The 20,916-nt window shown below is 48.7% G+C and overlaps 1 protein-coding gene across 2 annotated transcripts in view; it reads left to right on the top strand.

The window, feature by feature from the left end:
* Positions 1–20,916, top strand: part of LOC146858427 (multidrug and toxin extrusion protein 1-like) — a 742,800-nt gene that overhangs the window by 262,603 nt on the left and 459,281 nt on the right. For both annotated transcript variants that reach the window (XM_085649349.1, XM_085649350.1), the window contains one exon: positions 7,481–7,582. In XM_085649349.1, coding sequence (XP_085505475.1) covers positions 7,481–7,582 — 102 coding nt within the window. The remainder of the gene's footprint in view (positions 1–7,480; positions 7,583–20,916) is intronic.

Below are 20,916 nucleotides of genomic sequence, written 5' to 3'. Positions count from 1 at the left end.
TTGCCAGCCGGCCCTACCGCCCTATCACTCTTACCTGCACGGGCCGCTGCTGAGTAGTAGGATGTGTCGTGGGACTGGCCTTTCCTTTCAGACCTCAGATAACAAGTGTGCATAGAATTAGTGGTGAGGGATTGGCCTCTCCTTTCAGACCTCTCTCTCAGATGACGACGGGTGTGTGCAGTAGGGTGTGTAGATGGAGTAAACTCTCCTTTGAGACCTCTCTCTCAGATGATGGGTGAGCGTAGTAGTGAGTGGGGAGGGACTAGCCTCTCCTTGAGACCTCTCTCGCAGATGACAGGAGTGCATAGTAGGGTGTGGGGACAGACTGGCCTTTCCTTTTAGGCCTCTATCTCAGATGACGGATGTGCATACTAGTTGGTGGGAAGGGACTAGCCTCTCGTTTTCAACCTCTCTCTCAGATGGCGGTTGTCCGTGGTAGGGTGTGTGGAGAGCAACTGGCCTTTCCGCTGAGACCTCTTTCTCAAATGACGAGTGTGTGTAGTAGTATGTGTGCACAGACTGGCCTCTCTACTGAGATGTCTGTCTCAGATGACAGGTGCATATAGTATGGTGTGGGAAGAGAGACTGGCCTGTCTGCTGAGAAATTTCTCTCCGATGACTGGTGTGTGCAGCAGTAAATGGAGAGGGATTGGACTTTTCTCTCAGACCTCTATCTGAGATGACGAGTGTGCGTAGTAGTGAGTGGAGAGGGACTGCGCTTTCCTCACAGATCTCTCTCTGAGATGATGGGTGTGCATAATAGTGGATGAAGAGGGACAGTCCTCTCCTTCCAGACCTCTCTCTCAGATGATGGGTGTTCATAGTAGGGTGTGTGGAGAGAGACTGGCCTCTCTACTGAGACCCCTCTTTTGAATATAGTTTTTTAACTTTATTTCCACAACACCTCCAATATTTCACATTAAACAGTAATGGCGATCATTTCATTTCTAACATTCCATTACCTCTACGTCCCTCGTCCTCGACCCAGTCATCACTAATGAGGTATTCCACAAGACAGGAAACAAAACAGGAAACGCTTTTTAGGCTCCACCCACCCTCCCGTCAAAGGCTATAAGAACCTAGCCAACCAAAAGCACATCCTGTTTTGTTTCCTGTCAGTGGACCTGACGGGGACGCTGGGGTAGGTGCCGGGCACTTACCTGCTTCTAGTTGCTGTTGTCCTGTGGTGTCCTCCTCTGCTGGGCTTTGGGGGCGCTCCTGGACCTCCGTGGGACTTCATTGAGTCGGGCTGCTGGGCTTCCTGGACTCTTCAGGTGCTTGGTTGCTGGTCCTGCTGGGCTGTGCTGGCTTCCTGTGGTGCCTGCTGCTGCTGCTCCTGTCGGGATTCTTTCCCGCATTCCTTCGGTATTTGGGTTTGTGCTGTCTGGAGGGAGAGTCCTTGTATATGGCCTGGGTGCTCCGATGCGCTCGTTCTTTGCTGCCCGCGTCCTGGTTGGTGTCCGGGCGCTCCCTTTCTGTCTTGCGGGTGCACTGGGGTTCTCCGAGTACTCCGCTGTCCTCCTCAGTGTTTTGGCGCCATTTCTGTTGCCGGAGCGCCCGGTTTGGGGTCCGGCCGCTCCGTGTGCTTGGTGTTCGAGGCTCTCGCCTCTCCTGATCCAGGTGGGGCCTTTTGCTGTTGAGCGCCCGGTGTGCGGTCCGGGCGCTCAGTCTTTTACTGTCCCGCCTTCTCGTGGAGCGCCCGAGATGGGGTCCGGACGCTCCGTGCTCTGCCTGCCTTGGAGCACTCGGGTTGGGGACCGAGTGCTCCTTCTCTCTTCCAACGGTGGTCGCAGCGACCGGGTGGGCTCCGGATGCGCTGCTGGTCCAATTCTGCCTTCGGCGGCCGCGCGCTGCCTGGTTTTCAGTGGCCTGTCCTGGCCACGCCCCCTTTTGCCTCGCCTTCAGTTCTGCTGAGGGGTGGGGGGGGTGCGGGGTTTGTCTTGGTTCTGTTTCGTTTATAAAGGAGGTGGGTTGTCATTACTCTGCTCCTCTGCTGCCGTGGTGGATCTTGCTGGTTTATTTGCTGTTTCTTGCTCCCTGCTGATTCTTGATGGGGAAACATCTTAAGAAGCGGAGACATGTGTCTCCTGTGTCCTATTCCTCTTCTCCTTCGGACAGTGGGGATTCTGCGCCTGCCGTGAAGCGTCCCAGGTTGGATGAGGACAGGTTGAAACGTCTGATTTTGGAGACTTTATCTGACATTAAGTCCTCCAAGAAGTCTGCTGGCGGGCGTTCTGGTGGGGGCGCGACCCTTTATTCTGACATTTCCTCTTCTGGGTCCTCTGATGACGCTTCCTTGGGTGCGGTGGATCTAAAGGGAAAATATGTCTCCAGGGAACTGTTGCCGGATTTGCTGTCTCATGTACGTGAGAACATGGGGTTTCCGGATGACGCTGTGGCTGGTACTTCCTCGGATGCTGTTCTGCCGCAGTTTCGGAAGCCTGTTACGTCTTCGCTTCCTATTCATCCATTTGTGATGGATGTGCTGTTAAATGAGTGGAAGGACCCGGATCATATTATGTTGCCACGCTTCATGTCGAAACTCTACCCTTTGCAGGACATGGAGGAGTCCTTTCCTGAGTCTGTGCGGGTGGACTCCATTGTCGCTAGTTTGGTTGGTCGTCCTTCCATGGCAGATGATAACATTCTTCGCGATGGGGTAGATAGGAAGATTGACACTGCTTTGCGCAAATCCTATGCTGGTTCTCACCTTGCCATCCGTTCAGGTGTTTACGGTGCTTATGTGGCTCAATCGCTCTTGACTGACTTTAAGACATTGTTCTCAACTATGCAGGAGGGTGGTTGCTGTCCGGATTTGCTGGAATCGATGGAGCGCCAGGCTGAGTTCCTCTCGGATATTGCCTTTGATTCCGTACGTGCTTCTGCTCTGTCTTGTGGGTCCTCTATCGCTGCTCGTAGGAATCTGTTGTTGAAAGGTTGGAATACTGATGCCGCACAGAGGTCCATGGCCTTACGTTTGCCTTTTACTGGCCCTCGTCTCTTTGGGGATACCTTGGAAGACAGACTGCATAAAGTGTTTAAAGAGCGTAAACATTCCTTTTCCTTCCGGAGGCAACCTTCGCGTAAGGAATTTTCCTCTTCACAGACCAAGTCTTTTCGTCAGCCTTCACGATTTCAGCAGTCCTCCTTTAAGGGTTCTCGTGGAACTGGTCGTGGTTTCCCTCGGAAGTTACAGAAGAAACCTCCTCGTGATGCTGGACCTGGGCCGCAGCGTTCCTGACTATGCCCCTACGTTTGTGAATACCGCTGGAGTGGCGCCCATGGTTGGTGGGAGATTGAGGTTGTTCCTTCCAGCCTGGCGTCTGTCAACCTCGGATCAGTGGGTGCTGGATGTCCTGGACCGGGGGTATCGGATCGAGTTCCTGTCCCCTCCGCCTCCCTCGGGTGTAGTACGGACTCCGACTCCCTTATGCCGCTCCCGTCGCCAGTCACTGAGGGACGGTGTTCAGGCCCTGTTTCTCAAGAACGCTATTGTTCCGGTCCCCAGGTTGGAGTGGGGTCTGGGGAACTATTCGATTGTTTTCCTGGTGCCGAAGGTCACGGGGGGATTCCGGATTGTCATCAATCTCCGGAGTCTGAACTTGTTTGTGAAGAAGATCCCGTTCAAAATGGAGACCTTGCAGCGAGTGGTCCCACTGATTCAGGCCGGATGGGTGTTTACTACTCTGGATCTCCAGGACGCATACCTTCATGTGCCGGTGGCCCGGGAGGATCAGATGTTCCTGCGTTTCTGCCTGGAGGGTCATCATTGGCAGTTCTGTGTTCTTCCATTTGGTCTCCGGTCCTCTCCCCGGGTGTTCACCAAGGTGGTTGCTCCTTTGGTGGCCCTTCTTCACCTCCAGGGGGTGTCTGTGTTCCCCTACCTGGACGATTGGCTGCTCCAGGCTCCCTCCCAAGAGGTCATGTCTCAGCACCTTTCATTGACCATCCTTACGCTAGAATCTCATGGGTTTCTGGTGAACTTTCCAAAGTGCCAACTCCTTCCTGCGACTCGACGGACTTTCATTGGGGCCGTCTTCGACTCCGTCCTGGGCAAGGTGTTCCTGCCGGATTCTCGGATTCGGCGTCTTCAGTCCCTGTTGCGGATCTTGTTGTCCCAGGCTGTGGCCCCCCTTCTTCAGTGGCTCGAGGTTCAGGGTCATATGGCCGCTACTGTCTTCACGGTGCCCTGGGCCAGGGTTCATCTGCGGCCTCTGCTGTGGCATGTTCAGCGTTGGGTGCCGTTTCCAGTTCAGGACTATGCTCTGTCTGTGCCTGTGTCCTTGGGGGTGGTGTCGGATCTCCAGTGGTGGCTGGATTCCGCGAATCTCTCGAAGGGGATGTGGATTCACCTGCCGCCCCCTTTGGTGTTGACGACGGATGCCAGTGCGGCCGGTTGGGGGGCCACGTTGGGACAGTGGTCTGTTCAGGCTCGCTGGCTCCGGATGGAGTCCCGTCGCTCGTCCAATTGGAGGGAACTGTCTGCTGTGGCCAGGGCTCTTCGTTTCTTCCATTCCCGTCTGCTGGGATGCAATGTCCTGGTGAGGTCGGACAACACCGTGACTGTGGCTTACATCAACCACCAGGGCAGTACTCGCAGGCCTTCCTTGAATTTGGTGGCTTGTGCGATTGCAGGTTGGGCAGAGCGTCATCTTCTGGCTCTCTCGGCTCAGCATATCCGGGGGGTAGACAATGTGGTGGCGGACGCCTTGAGTCGCAGGTTTCCATCTTCCCTCTCCCTGTGTCTCTCCCCCAGGGTGTTCCGGTTGATCTGTCGTAGGTTCGGGACTCCCCTGCTGGACTTGTTTGCCTCCCGGGCGGATGTTCAACTCCCCCTGTTTTGTTCTCGGACCCCGGAGTTGTTTGCTTGGGGGGTGGAGGCGTTGTCTCTTCGGTGGCCCCCTTGGTTGTTGTACACCTTCCCCCCCTTCCCCCTGATTCCTGCCTTCTTGCTGAAGGTCCAGAGGTTGGGTGCCCAGGTGGTAGCGGTCTTACCTCACTGGCCGCGGAGGTCCTGGTTCCCTTTGTTGTTGAACCTGGCGGTGGGCCCTCCTTGGATTCTGCCACGTTATCCGTCTCCCCTGAGGTCCCCCTCCCCTTCCCTCCTGGTCCCTCTCACCTTGGCGGTTTGGAGGTTGAACGGTTGTCGCTTGGGGTCCGCGGTTTGCCTGATCACCTCATCACTGTGATGCAAGGGTCTCGTAGGGGTTCCACTTTGTCCTCCTACTCTAAACATTGGGCTTCTTTCTCCTCTTGGTGTGCGGGGCTTGGTCTCTCTCCTGTCTCTTGTCCTATCGCTTCCATTCTGCAGTTTTTCTTGGATGGGTTTCAGAAGAAATATGCCTTGTCTACTCTGAGGGGCCAGTGGGCTGCTCTTCGGGCTTTCCGGGATCCGGCTTCTCTTCCTCCTGCGGATGGTTTGTTGGTTTCCCGTTTGTTCCGGAGTTTCTCTCTGTCATCTCCTTCTTCACGCTCTCCGGTTCCTCCTTGGGATCTCTCTTTGGTCTTGGGTGCTCTGCAGTCTGCTCCTTTTGAGCCATTGGAGTCGGTGGACCTTAAGTTTCTATCTTTTAAGGTGGCGTTTTTGGTTGCTGTGACTTCTGCCAGGCGGTTGGGTGAACTCACTGCTTTGCGTTGTTCTCCTCCCTTTTTGCGTTTCTTGGATGACGCGGTGGTCCTTTCTTTGGATCCTGGTTTTGTTCCCAAGATTCGTTCTAGGTTTCATTGCTCTCAGGAGTTGATTCTTTCTTCTTTCTGTCCTTCTCCTTCTTCCCCTGCTGAGTTGTTGCTTCACTCTTTGGATGTGCGGCGTGCTTTATCCCTTTATGTTGCACGGTCTGCGGGGTTCCGTTCCTCGGACTCCCTTTTTGTGACTTTTGGTTTGGCTGGTCAGGGTAAAGCTGCGTCTCGGCTTACTCTTGGTCGCTGGATCAAGTCTGTTATTTCTTTGGCTTATCAGGGATCTGGTTTGCCTTGCCCTTCTGGTGTTCAGGCCCGTTCCACTAGGGGTGTTTCTGCTTCCTGGGCTGCTTTTCATGGGGTTTCCCTTGATGAAATCTGTCGGGCTGGGACGTGGGCCTCTGAGTCTACTTTTGTGAGGCACTATCGCTTGAATTGTGCTCTGTCTGACCGACCCAATTTCGGTAGTGGTGTGTTGCGTGCTGTGGAGGTTGTTCCGCCTCCCTGATTCTGTGTTTTTTCATTAAACTATTTTTTGCTGCACGCCTCTTTGTGTTCGGTCTCTGTTTTCTGTGTGGTTTGCCAAAGGCCTGTTGTTGGGGGTGCTTTGGTATGCCTCATTAGTGATGACTGGGTCGAGGACGAGGGACGTAGAGGTAATGCTATGATTACTTACCGGTAATCCCCATTACTCTTAGTCCTACTCGTCCTCGACCCAGTCATACTTCCCGCCCGCCCTCCCTGATCAGGCCTTTGTTGCTTGGTATGTCAGGATGTGCTTTTGGTTGGCTAGGTTCTTATAGCCCCTGACGGGAGGGTGGGTGGAGCCTAAAAAGCGTTTCCGGTTTTGTTTCCTGTCTTGTGGAATACCTCATTAGTGATGACTGGGTCGAGGACGAGTAGGACTAAGAGTAATGGGGATTACCGGTAAGTAATCATAGCAACAGCCAGCTAATCAGAGCGCTCACAAGGCTTGCAGAGCCTCTTGCAAGAGGGAGTAGGCTTACAAGAAAAACGGCCTCTCGATCGAACATTTCCATTGTTGATTTCGCACTCTCGTGGACTCTTGCTGGCACAACTGCCAAAATATACTATTATTTTTGACCCTTATTATCTCAAAAACTACTGAAATGATTTACACTAAATCACAAAAAGTACAATTGTGGACCAAGATCTAGTTTCCTAACTAATTTAGTGCAATTCCGTTCAGCAGTTTTTGTAGTAGCCTTGTCTAAAGAAGCCTATGAAAAAAAGCATGGGGATTTTCTGTTTTGGGACCCCTCTTTTGTCTCACCCACCCCCATGCCCTACACTGGACAGATAACCCTAAAATTTTCCAGGAAGGAGCTAAGGTGAAAGAATTCAAAAAAACGTTTAATCAAGAGTCGTCAAATGGGGCCAAAGTTATTAGCAAACTAAAAATGTTCCGTCTATGGATAAACAGATTTAATTATAACTACCTAGTGGTGACAGCACTAGGTTATATATATATGTGTGTGTATATGTGTATATATCACTTCAATCCTTTGTTTTCAAGTTCCCGTGCAGCTCGGAACAAACAGGAACGGACACCACTTTTGCTCATGCTTGAGTTTATTTTCAACTCTCCGCCACAATATAACTGTTTAGGAAAACAATAGTCTGATGTACCACCTGAAGCTGTCTTAAAGGCCAGAATTAACAAAACAGAGACATGTGTTTACCAATTCTTTTATTGTCGGCTTTACTTATTTTGATCTCCCGCTTGTGCTGATTCAGTGCTTTGGTCCATCAAAAACAAATTTTCTTTCTTTGTCCCCAGATTCTTTCCCAATTGATGGTCTTTATGATCAGTATTGTGAGTGCAATATTCTGCGGTCACCTCGGGAAGGTGGAGCTGGATGCTGTTTCTCTTGCTATAGCCGTATGTACAATTTATTACCTTTTACTTAATTTATGTTTTTTGAATCAATGATCACCTAGCCGGGTATTTTCCTTCTGATAAAATCTGTGCCTACAGTCTTGTCCGCTTGTTTATCTCTTTTGTCAAACAATCCTGTACTGTTAATTGAGCATTTTCACTTGCAGACCCTAGTGTTCCAGACTCTTTCTCCCTCTCAGAGGTTGGATACACTACTACTTGTCTTCAGGAAGAGCTCAACGAAAAGGTTACTTACTTGCAGTCCTGATTCTGTATTGTAGAAATCTCAATTGAAGTCCTAAACACTTGAATAATTCTATGCTGTATGCGTGGACCCCTGAGCACTTCTCCTTATCTATATATTGTCCATGTATGAATATAGCGTGCCAGGATCCATATGTCTATATGATGAAAAGCAACCTTTAAGGGCCTATCAGGTGAGATTTTTCCTGATACCTTTAGAATTGAAAACATAACCACTTCAAGTCTTTATTGTAGCATCTTTATTGCAAAAAGGGCTGAAACGGAATACCAGGAAGGAGAAAATATAGGTTGAAAGGCCTACATTGAAAGCAGGGTAAAAGCGATTCTGCCGCTATAACATTGCAGGAGCTTCCCATTATGCACTGTAGTGCCAGTTGCCTCTCAGAGCCAGTTCTCTTTATGCAGAACAAATTTCCAACAGTAATTTCCCAGTGTCCAAAATAATTCAGCTGTTGAGGCAGGCAGGTTTTTATGACTTCAATGAAGAGCCCCACGATGCAGAGCCATGACTACACTGAAGTAAGCTTTTTTCTGCATGGTAGGATCTTCATTGATTGTCATACACTTGAACACAGTAGCAAGCTGTTGGAAAGTAGGTTATTGGTAGGGACAAATGTAGGTCTGCCACTGGCAATAAGGCCACTAACACATGATAGGACCCAGCATAGGTCTTAGACAATTATTCCCATGCTCAACCCTTGGTAACGTGGCTACGAGCAGACAGGCTTAACTTCAAAAACAGGTATGTAAAGCATTTAAAAACACAATTTCAGTAAATAATCAAGACACAACACAAAATAAAAATCCAACACCAATTTATAAAAATATGTAATATTTTTATCTTTTAAATGACACCAAAATGAAAAAAATCCACTGTAGGGAACCAGAGATATGAATTTTTAAAGATTAGTCACTTTCTAGTGCTTAGAAACCAACAGTGCCCCTTTTAGTCATTTCGTTTTCTCTGACAGAGACACCTTTAAGAAATTGTTCTGGAGAATCTCACCAAATGTGTTGTGCCTTCTCCAGCAGGCGGGGTCCAGTTAGAACTCCTTCCTGAAGTTCTGCTTGCGGGTCCCAAAGTATCCAACACACAATCCAGGGTTCTGGAATCTCCAAGAGGGTCCTTGAAAGTGTGAAACTTCAATTCCACAATCCACTTGAACAAAACCCTTCCAAATCCACTGGTACTGCAGGCTGTAAACTCTTTGTGGGGCCGTCCAGGTGAGCTCTGCTAACCTGTAGCTTCCAGGGAGTCCACTCTTTAGTCCCTTTGCAGCAAGGTAATCCACGGGGCTGCAGTTTGAGTTGGTCCAGTCTTCAGAGGTCAGGCCTTAGAAGTCTTTGCACAGCAAAACGTCTCAGCAGGGCACTTCTTGCTTCAGTAAGTTTCAAGCAGCAGATCTGGAGGGCTCAGCCCCTCTCAGATACTTATTCAAAATTCTCTGGGTCAAGCAACAGGTAACTTTTGACCAATGAGAGCTGGGTAACTCCTCATAGTTATGACCACATCCTGTAGAGTGTGGCATTATTTTGTCCCAGAGTGCATCACATCTTCCAAATCCATAATGGCTGATATTCCAGCAAGGAGGTAAGAGCTGGCTAAACACACCCCCTGGGATGGCTTATTTCCATGGACTCTCCCCCTACCATCTGCACATACCTTCCTTAAGCCTAGCCATGACTCTGGATCAAGAGTGTAAAAATGTAACTGACACCCAGGCCTCCCCTCTGTCTTGGAAGAGCATGGTTTATGACTCCACGCCCTGGCCTGGAATTCCTATGGACCAGCACACTGTCCTCCCAGCAGTGTTGGTAACCTCAGGGGCTCTTTATCTCCTCTTCAAAGCAACCTGGCTAATCCACTTAACTCTGACCAATCAGGGCAGACCACTGGAAGGCTGAATTCACAAACAAGAAAGTCTTATAACTTCTTGTATGTACACTTTAGGAGAAATTCAACAATATAATATTGTTGGATTTATGACTACCATTCTGGGAAGTCTTTGAATGTTCAGGCTAGACCTCGCCTATCAATAGTTATTAATCAATAACTTCCTACCATGTTAACCTATGGGCCATGGGATTTGCAATGGGGAAAATGACTTGGGACAGCTTTCTAGGACCAGGGCTTATAAAAACATATTTCATAAGTATTTCTCTAATTTCTACAGGACCCCCCACCCCTTGTGCAACTAGAGGAGACTTTAGGGGTTCTGAATCTGCAGAAATATGGCAGATCCTTCTTACCCAGTGCTCCTAGCATCAAAGTCGAATTTGAGCAGCACTTTAACACAATGTGGGGAGTGAAATGTGAAATTTCACTTTACCCAGGCATATAAAAACTCATTTTATAAGGTGCACCTTATAGATAACTGACCCCCACCCCTGGGATACCTAGGGGAGACCCTGGGAGTCCCTAATATGCCAAAACATTGTAGGTTATCCATTTTTAAGTGCCCCTACCACCAAAGTCGAGTTTGGGCACAATGTACTTTTTAAAAGCAGTCCTCTCACCCAGTGCTACTTTTAAACTGACCTCAGACTTCAGCAGTGCACACATGCAAGTGCAGAAAAAGCTGCTGGCCTCTAAACTGCCATGCCCCAGGGTACTGGGGACTTCAAGATAGTTTCAATCCCCTGCCTTATTATATACTTGGGGCTTATGGGGTAGGTCATGCGACTTACAGGGTTACCCCACCATACCATAGTGTACCCTAGTGTATGTTAGGTGTTTTAACTGTATTCTAATGTGTTCCTTTCTGCTCAGCACTGGCCCTGGGCCTGGTTAGGCAGAGCCCAGGGTCAGTCAAAATAAGTTACCACCAGCATCAGTCAGCAAAAAGTTGGGGGGTGCCCAGGGCACTGGATGACTTTGCAACACAAGCTAAATTAAATCATAGAAAGCAGCTGTTGAGCAGTGGGAAGGAATACGAAAATGAGAATAATGAAAAACGTCCGTTGACGTGTTATAAATCACTTGAATAATTTTAAGTTTCTTAACCCACCCTAGCATCTGTCTGAGTCTACGCATAATGTCTTTTAAATGTAAGTGCAGATTTCCAGTTACTGTTTTACAAATGTGAGAAATTGGTACATTTCATAACCATGCCATCGTAGCTGCCATCACACTTGTGGAGTGAGCTTTAGGTCAATCTGGGAGAGGCTGATTTTGTGAATGATAGCGAGTAGTGATGCAAGCCACTACCCAGCTAGCTACAGACTGTTCATACACTGTTAAACTCTTTCGAAGATGGCCATAATTCATAAAGAACTGATGTGATTTTCTAAATATTTTAGTCTTGTCAAGGTAGAAACTAAGTACCCTCCATATGTCTAATGAGTGAAGGAACTGTTCTGCAAGAGTGGAGGGATTTATGGATATAATTTAAATGAAACTCAGAAACGATCTTTGGGAGGAAAGAAAGAAGCGTCCTCATCCCCACTGTTAGAATGGAATAGAGTGCCAGGTTTGATGGAAGAGAGCACCTGTATCTTGCCCAGTCTTCAAGCATTAACGATGGCTACAAAAAAGGCTGCTTTTCACAAATGGTGCTACAATTAGCCTTGCGAAAAGGCTTGAATAGAGCACCCATTATTTCAATAGAAATACATTCAGTTCCCAGGGAGGAGATGGTCTACAGACTGGTGGGTATACTTTCTTGAATCCCTCCAAGAAGTCTCTAATAACTCGAACCATGAAAAAGGAAACATTGAGATTTCCTCTATTCTCTGATAACTTCTTTTTTTTAAAACTTGTTTTTATTAAAAACCGTTTCCACTGTATTTCGTACAAAAGACATGCATATACGCTTCAGGTTCATATAATCAATATCCAATCTGTGGTGCCCACATATCATGTCCTGTTCATATACAGTCTCACCAGCACGTGAGAGTACCACTCGCCTATTATAAGAGTGCAAATACAGTTTTTGTTTTTATATACGTAGGGCCTATACCCTTCATAGCAAATAAACAACAATAATCATCTCAACTAGGGAATTAAGTTCCCTCCCCAATCCAACTCCTCCCCCCCTCCCCCACCCTCTCGACAGCGGAAGACAGGTGGCCCAACCTGATTAACCTTAGCGGAGAGCTGGTGATGCACTCATAACTAGCATGCGAATCATGTGTTCATGGTGTGAGAGGGTGTATGGAACGACGGCTCTTCAGGATGTATTGAGACGGGCATAGTGCTCTGCATGCTATGCGCACTGTCCATCTCACTCTCATGTGTTGTTGAGGACATTGCGATTAACATTTGTCCCCATTCCAGGAGATCGCTCTCCACATTGTCATCTGTCCGCACTATCCTAGGGCGACACTCTTCGACTACCCCCCATTCCCATAATCTTCCCTCCAATTTTTCCATGCAGGTCGACCTGGCTGTACCCAGTGAATAGCTATTCGTCGTTTTGCCAGGACCAATCCCAAGAGTGTGAACCTATAACGCATCTTCATCCCTTTCTTAGGTATCGGAAGTACCCCCAATAGGAAATGCTTTATGGAGACATCTATTCGCACCGTTGTCGCTGTGCCAAGAGACTGCGCCACTTGGTGCCAGTACCTCTGCAGACAGGGGCAGCTCCAGACCATATGTAGGAATGTAGAGCTGGGACTGTGCCATATCATGGGCATGTGGAAGATACCCCTGGCGTAAATCAAGCTCGGCGCTGGGGGTCAGATATGTGCAATGAAGATAATAAAACTGAATTAGCTTAAAAAGTGCATTACTGGTAGCTTCGGCTACCTGTGCTAACGCTCTCCTCCACTCGTCATCTGTCAAAGGGATTGGGAGGTCCTCTTCCCAGAATGCCCTAACCCTGTCTAAATTCGAGCCCCGATCCGCCTTAGCACCTTATTTATGCAGGAGATAAGCCTTCAAGTAAAACTTGGGTCTAGCAGGGTCACCAGTGTACTGGTCTCCTCTGGCTCGTCAGGAAATGTTGTCCACATCTCCCGGGCAGTACGCGATATCTTAGCGTACTGTAAAAAAAGTCCTGGTGGCACCTGAAACCAGGTCATGAACATGCCACTCTGACCAATCAGGGCAGACCACTGGAAGGCTGAATTTGGACTTACAAACAAGAAAGTCTTATAACTTCTTGTATGTACACTTTAGGAGAAATTCAACAATATAATATTGTTGGATTTATGACTACCATTCTGGGAAGTCTTTGAATGTTCAGACTAGACCTCGCCTATCAATAGTTATTAATCAATAACTTCCTACCATGTTAACCTATGGGCCATGGGATTTGCAATGGGGAAAATGACTTGGGACAGCTTTCTAGGACCAGGGCTTATAAAAACATATTTCATAAGTATTTCTCTAATTTCTACAGGACCCCCCACCCCTTGTGCAACTAGAGGAGACTTTAGGGGTTCTGAATCTGCAGAAATATGGCAGATCCTTCTTACCCAGTGCTCCTAGCATCAAAGTCGAATTTGAGCAGCACTTTAACACAATGTGGGGAGTGAAATGTGAAATTTCACTTTACCCAGGCATATAAAAACTCATTTTATAAGGTGCACCTTATAGATAACTGACCCCCACCCCTGGGATACCTAGGGGAGACCCTGGGAGTCCCTAATATGCCAAAACATTGTAGGTTATCCATTTTTAAGTGCCCCTACCACCAAAGTCGAGTTTGGGCACAATGTACTTTTTAAAAGCAGTCCTCTCACCCAGTGCTACTTTTAAACTGACCTCAGACTTCAGCAGTGCACACATGCAAGTGCAGAAAAAGCTGCTGGCCTCTAAACTGCCATGCCCCAGGGTACTGGGGACTTCAAGATAGTTTCAATCCCCTGCCTTATTATATACTTGGGGCTTATGGGGTAGGTCATGCGACTTACAGGGTTACCCCACCATACCATAGTGTACCCTAGTGTATGTTAGGTGTTTTAACTGTATTCTAATGTGTTCCTTTCTGCTCAGCACTGGCCCTGGGCCTGGTTAGGCAGAGCCCAGGGTCAGTCAAAATAAGTTACCACCAGCATCAGTCAGCAAAAAGTTGGGGGGTGCCCAGGGCACTGGATGACTTTGCAACACAAGCTAAATTAAATCATAGAAAGCAGCTGTTGAGCAGTGGGAAGGAATACGAAAATGAGAATAATGAAAAACGTCCGTTGACGTGTTATAAATCACTTGAATAATTTTAAGTTTCTTAACCCACCCTAGCATCTGTCTGAGTCTACGCATAATGTCTTTTAAATGTAAGTGCAGATTTCCAGTTACTGTTTTACAAATGTGAGAAATTGGTACATTTCATAACCATGCCATCGTAGCTGCCATCACACTTGTGGAGTGAGCTTTAGGTCAATCTGGGAGAGGCTGATTTTGTGAATGATAGCGAGTAGTGATGCAAGCCACTACCCAGCTAGCTACAGACTGTTCATACACTGTTAAACTCTTTCGAAGATGGCCATAATTCATAAAGAACTGATGTGATTTTCTAAATATTTTAGTCTTGTCAAGGTAGAAACTAAGTACCCTCCATATGTCTAATGAGTGAAGGAACTGTTCTGCAAGAGTGGAGGGATTTATGGATATAATTTAAATGAAACTCAGAAACGATCTTTGGGAGGAAAGAAAGAAGCGTCCTCATCCCCACTGTTAGAATGGAATAGAGTGCCAGGTTTGATGGAAGAGAGCACCTGTATCTTGCCCAGTCTTCAAGCAGAAACGATGGCTACAAAAAAGGCTGCTTTTCACAAATGGTGCTACAATTAGCCTTGCGAAAAGGCTTGAATAGAGCACCCATTATTTCAATAGAAATACATTCGGTTCCCAGGGAGGAGATGGTCTACAGACTGGTGGGTATACTTTCTTGAATCCCTCCAAGAAGTCTCTAATAACTCGAACGATGAAAAAGGAAACATTGAGATTTCCTCTATTCTCTGATAACTTCTTTTTTTTTAAACTTGTTTTTATTAAAAACAGTTTCCACTGTATTTCGTACAAAAGACATGCATATACGCTTCAGGTTCATATAATCAATATCCAATCTGTGGTGCCCACATATCATGTCCTGTTCATATACAGTCTCACCAGCACGTGAGCGTACCACTCGCCTATTATAAGAGTGCAAATACAGTTTTTGTTTTTATATACGTAGGGCCTATACCCTTCATAGCAAATAAACAACAATAATCATCTCAACTAGGGAATTAAGTTCCCTCCCCAATCCAACTCCTCCCCCCCTCCCCCACCCTCTCGACAGCGGAAGACAGGTGGCCCAACCTGATTAACCTTAGCGGAGAGCTGGTGATGCACTCATAACTAGCATGCGAATCATGTGTTCATGGTGTGAGAGGGTGTATGGAACGACGGCTCTTCAGGATGTATTGAGACGGGCATAGTGCTCTGCATGCTATGCGCACTGTCCATCTCACTCTCATGTGTTGTTGAGGACATTGCGATTAACATTTGTCCCCATTCCAGGAGATCGCTCTCCACATTGTCATCTGTCCGCACTATCCTAGGGCGACACTCTTCGACTACCCCCCATTCCCATAATCTTCCCTCCAATTTTTCCATGCAGGTCGACCTGGCTGTACCCAGTGAATAGCTATTCGTCGTTTTGCCAGGACCAATCCCAAGAGTGTGAACCTATAACGCATCTTCATCCCTTTCTTAGGTATCGGAAGTACCCCCAATAGGAAATGCTTTATGGAGACATCTATTCGCACCGTTGTCGCTGTGCCAAGAGACTGCGCCACTTGGTGCCAGTACCTCTGCAGACAGGGGCAGCTCCAGACCATATGTAGGAATGTAGAGCTGGGACTGTGCCATATCATGGGCATGTGGAAGATACCCCTGGCGTAAATCAAGCTCGGCGCTGGGGGTCAGATATGTGCAATGAAGATAATAAAACTGAATTAGCTTAAAAAGTGCATTACTGGTAGCTTCGGCTACCTGTGCTAACGCTCTCCTCCACTCGTCATCTGTCAAAGGGATTGGGAGGTCCTCTTCCCAGAATGCCCTAACCCTGTCTAAATTCGAGCCCCGATCCGCCTTAGCACCTTATTTATGCAGGAGATAAGCCCTCAAGTAAAACTTGGGTCTAGCAGGGTCACCAGTGTACTGGTCTCCTCTGGCTCGTCAGGAAATGTTGTCCACATCTCCCGGGCAGTACGCGATATCTTAGCGTACTGTAAAAAAAGTCCTGGTGGCACCTGAAACCAGGTCATGAACATGCCACTCTGGTATAAATCTCCGGCCGTCGCACAACTCCCCTCGGATCATTTCGAGAGATGCATGACAGCTTGTAAACTCTGAAACCCCTGTAATCATTGCAGTGGCAGTGCACTACCATATGGTACTTTTCTAACCACCTAAGTCACTGCCTGGTCCCTGACCTCAGTGACCTGGCGAACTATATGCGGGCACGTTTTCGGGACCCTTGAGCCCATCATTAGGTATTTCTGCAGTTGCATCCCCTCATTCCAACTCCCCAGTAAATCCATCTCCACTGTGCGCTCTCCCATGCACCACTGAGCAGCATATTGCAGCAAGCCACCCATATAATATAGTCGTAGGTTCGGCAACCCTAGGCCACACCCATCCATGTCAAGGTTTAGTATATCCAATCTGGCTTTGCTCCATTTTCCAGCCCAAACCAAGTATATCAGGAGGCTGTTCAGCGAATCAAATGCCAACTTCGGGATTTTGCAAAAGGAGTTCGGGAGCACATAGAGACAATGGGGTAGCAACACCATTTTTGCTAACGCTTCTCTCCCCATACGCTACTCTCCCCATAACCGACAGAGGTAACCTATTCCAGAACGCTATTGATACCTTTAGGCCATCCAAGACACGTCCCACATTCAGGTCATATTGAGCCTCCGGACTTAAGATACCGGAGTCGATCGCACTTTCAATCCATGCCAATTGCTGGCAGATTCCTTCTGTGCCAGACCCGGGAGCGGGAACAGGATGGTTTTCTGACTATTGATACGAGGCCCGAAGAAGTTCCAAATAGATTTAATATTTCCCAAACCGCAAGAATCGCTCTTTCCGGCTCACATATATAGAGGAGAGCATTGTCCGCATATAGGGAAACCACATGCGTGCGGCCATCCACGTTCACACCGCATGGCTCCATGTCTCTATGCAAAGGTATCGCCAGAGGCTCCATGGCCAGGGCAAACAGCAACGGAGACAAGGGGCATCCCTGCCTTTTGCCCCTCCCGATCTTAATGGCCTCCGACACATGTCTCCCAGACCGAACTCTGGGCATCGGTGCCTGGTACAAGAGCTTAACCCAGGCTATATACTCATCTCCAAACCCCATTCTCCACAGTACTTCCCAGAGGTAGCCCCATCTAAGAGTATCAAAGGCTTTTTCGATATCCAGGGTGACTACCGCCGCACTGAGGTCCATGTCAGTAACCGAGTGGCAGACATGCAACAGTCTGCGTAAATTCACGTGGGTTCCCCTCCCGGGCATAAACCCACATTGGTCCTCATGGGCCAGGCAGTTCACGACCTTGCGTAGCCTAAGGGCCAAGACTTTGGCTAATAACTTTGCGTCCACACCCAACATGGACAAGGGTCTGTTCACAGCAGGGTCCTCAGGGTCTCTGTTAGGCTTGGGCAGCATGATGATTGGGGGAGAATTCCCGCTTGGTTGGCCTCCTGCAGGGTATCCAGAAGTCATGGGAGAATAATATCAGCATATGCCTGATAAAATTCAACAGGGAGCCCATCTGGGCCGGGCGCTTTGCACCTGGCCATCGCTGTCAGGGCCTCCTAAAGGTCTTCCAACTGTAACTCTGCTTCTAAACCCTTCCACTGGTCATCCAAGAGCCTTGGAGGTGGGACACCCCGGAGAAAAACACATCCATCTGGGTCATCGTCTCCCGTATTTTCGCTGTACGTGGTCACTAGGTGACCGAAGAGAACCATGTTAATCCCGGCATGTGTGTTCGCAGAACCTCCCTCAGGACGCCGTAACGTAAGAATCAGTGGGGGGGAGGGGCGTTCACGTTTTAACAACCACGCAAGCAGTCTACCTGACCGATCCCCTTCCTTAAACAATAACTGCGGAAATTTCCTGTGGGTCATACAGTCCAGCCTGTCCCAAGTCTCCCCCACCGTGCGCTGTGCCTATAAGAGGGCCTCCGAGGAATGGTTAGTCGTATGCGCTCCGTGTTGTAACCGGGCCAGTGTGTCTTCCGCCTTGCCTAGTTCCGCCTCTAACCTTTTCCTTGTGCCTCCCACTTTAGCCAGGGAATCCCCCCCTGTGACCACTTTAAAGGTGCCCCATTCAATGCTCCTGGAATTGATAGTAGACCAGTTCTCACTAAAATCAGTCACGGTTCTCCCGAGTTCCTCTCTAAAAATGCGATCTTTCAGTGTCTGTGCTTGCAGCCTCCATATTGGGACTCTCGGTCTAACACTCTTGGGTCCCCACTCCAGCAGCACCGCGGCATGATCCAATAGGAAACGGTTCAATCATTTAACGTCACCTACCCCATCACACAGCTCACGTGATATCAGAAACCTATCTAGTCTGCTATAAACCGTGCAGGCCGGGATGTAACAGGTGTACTGATGGACTCCAGGCTGTGTATCACGCCATATATCTACACATTGCAGCCTATCCATCACCTCGCTCAGGGCTTCCGTCATATGTGGTTTCGTGTGGTGCCTGGGGGGGATGCCTATCCAGTGCCCCATCTAAGACACAGTTGAAGTCACCTGCCCATATCACGGGAATTCCAATGAATGGCATCAACCTGCCCTCCAATTCCCCCCCAAATTCTGCATCATCCAAGTTTGGAGCGTAAACGTTCACCAAACACACCTCCATACCATCCATGTCTCCAGGTACTATTACATATCTACCCACCACGTCTGCCTCATAACTACGCAACTTAAACGGGACCGTTGGAGCTATCCAGATGGCCACCCCCCTCGCATAGGAGGAGAAAGTAGATGCAAACAATTGCCCTCTCCATTTTTTATGCAGCTTCTGTATTTCCACATCCAGTAGGTGAGTCTCTTGAAGCATAGCCACATGCACACCCAGCCTTCTCAGATATATCTGCACCCGATAGCGTTTGGTAAATGAGTTTAGCCCTCTCACGTTCCATGTTATAGTCTTATAGTGTCCCATGACAACAGCTATCCCCATAGTCTCTTCTTTTTACGCATCTAGCCTTCCTGCCCCCGCTGTCAATATAAAACACCCTCCCCCTTAAACCAGCTGAAACCCCCAACCCCCAGGGTAGACACTGCATTAAACTGGCGTGTATTCCCACATAACCCCCAACCAAACACCCGCCACACCTACTGTACATCGTTGTAGCCCAGACATGATCAGTATAATACTCAATATGAATAATAACAAAACCTCTCGCCCTTTTCGCTCAAACACCTCACCATACACAAAATCATACTCACTGCCCATGAACATAACAATTTTTTCAAGATCAGGACCAAGGTTGTGCCCCGCGGAGGCCACCAGTGCGACTGTCAGCTAAAAGCCGACCCCAGCCCAATCTACAATCACTAACACATATACCACCACCATACATTACCTCACATCTCTAAAAATCACTCCCACGGACAAACGAAAAACTGCCCCGCCCCCCGGGGGGAAGAGGGGCAGGGGATATAAGATGTCCAGAGGACGATAGAGAAGACGAATAAGTGAAAAGAAGATAAGAGGAAAGCAAAAGAAAGAGTATAGAGGTGGGGGAAGGTCCACAGATGGTGCCCACCCGCATAGTGTGCCAAAGTCCTCCAGTTACCCCACTTGATCAGAATACACTCGTGAAGTGGAGAGGGGACAAAAGAAAAGCAGCCATCCCCACAGAAATTCAAACTCAGACACCCTCACAAGGATAAAGGCACATATTTATGTCCCAGCAGTCCTCTCAACTGGTTTAGTCTATGAATCACTGCATCCTCAAGTGGGCTGTTCACGCTCGGTCCGACTGTTGCGGGGTGACCTACACCACATCACCCATACTTGTGTCCGACCCCGTAGCTCTCACCACCTCGACCAGGGCTCTGGTCACATCTTGCTCAGCGCGTTAATTCTCCAGGTCAATTCTAGGGGATCTCTTGTCCCCGCCTCCATCATCGGCACCCTCCACCTCTAAGGACCCATCCTGCTGCACCACCACTCTCTGGGTTGACCTGGAGGTCTTTCTGCGTCGTCGTGAGCGGCCACCACCAGTTGCACCAGAGACGTGTGGCCCGGACCTTGGCACCACTCGCCCCCCCTCAACACTCTACTCTCCCCATGTATCTCCAACCAGTCCCACGCCTCCTCCGTTGTCGTGAAGAAATGCGCACGGTCAGCATGTAGAACTTTCAGCTTGGCCGGATAGAGCAGCATGTATTGCAACCCCATGGCTCGCAATTTATGTTTGACTCCAAGGTAGGATGCCCTCTGTTGTTGGACCAGGCGAGTGTAATCTGGGAAGATACGAATTCTCTGATTTTTGAACGTCGGATCCCCCTCGCACCTTGCTGCCCTAAGGATACTGTCCCAGTCCCTATAATTGAGAATCTGAGGGATGAGTGTCCTGCGTGGGGCCCCTGTAGCAGAGGCGCGGCAAGCGCCCGATGCGCCTGCTCTATGATAAAGACAGATGAAAGTTCAGCAGTTGGCAGCGCTTCCCTTATCCATTTTTCGAGGAAGTGTTCTGGATCTTTCCCTTCCACTTTATCCGGGAAACCCCCAAAACGCAGGTTACATCTGCGGGACCTCCCCTCCGCATCCTCGGCACGACGTTCCAGGATCACCGTTCTATGTGATAGTTCTGTAAGAGTCACCTTCAGGGCCGACACCTCCTCCTGTAACTCACTGACAGTTTGCTCCGTGGCCAGGGACCGCTCCGCCATGGTGCGCAGATCTTCCCTGAGCAGCCCAACACCCTTGGGAGACCGCATCAATTTTTGCTTGTACCTTCACACTTGAAGCTTCGATTGCAGCCAAAATCTGTGACCCCGTAGGTTTGGATCGCCCCACTGCTCCTCCTGCTGTAGTGCCGGACGTCTCAGTTGTCCTTGGGGCCACATTCGGGGATATATACTGATCCATCTTTGTTTG

This window comes from Triturus cristatus, chromosome 3_2 (genome assembly GCF_964204655.1).
Source record: "Triturus cristatus chromosome 3_2, aTriCri1.1, whole genome shotgun sequence".
NCBI lineage: Eukaryota > Metazoa > Chordata > Amphibia > Caudata > Salamandridae > Triturus > Triturus cristatus.
This window is presented reverse-complemented; position numbering and strand designations above follow the sequence as displayed.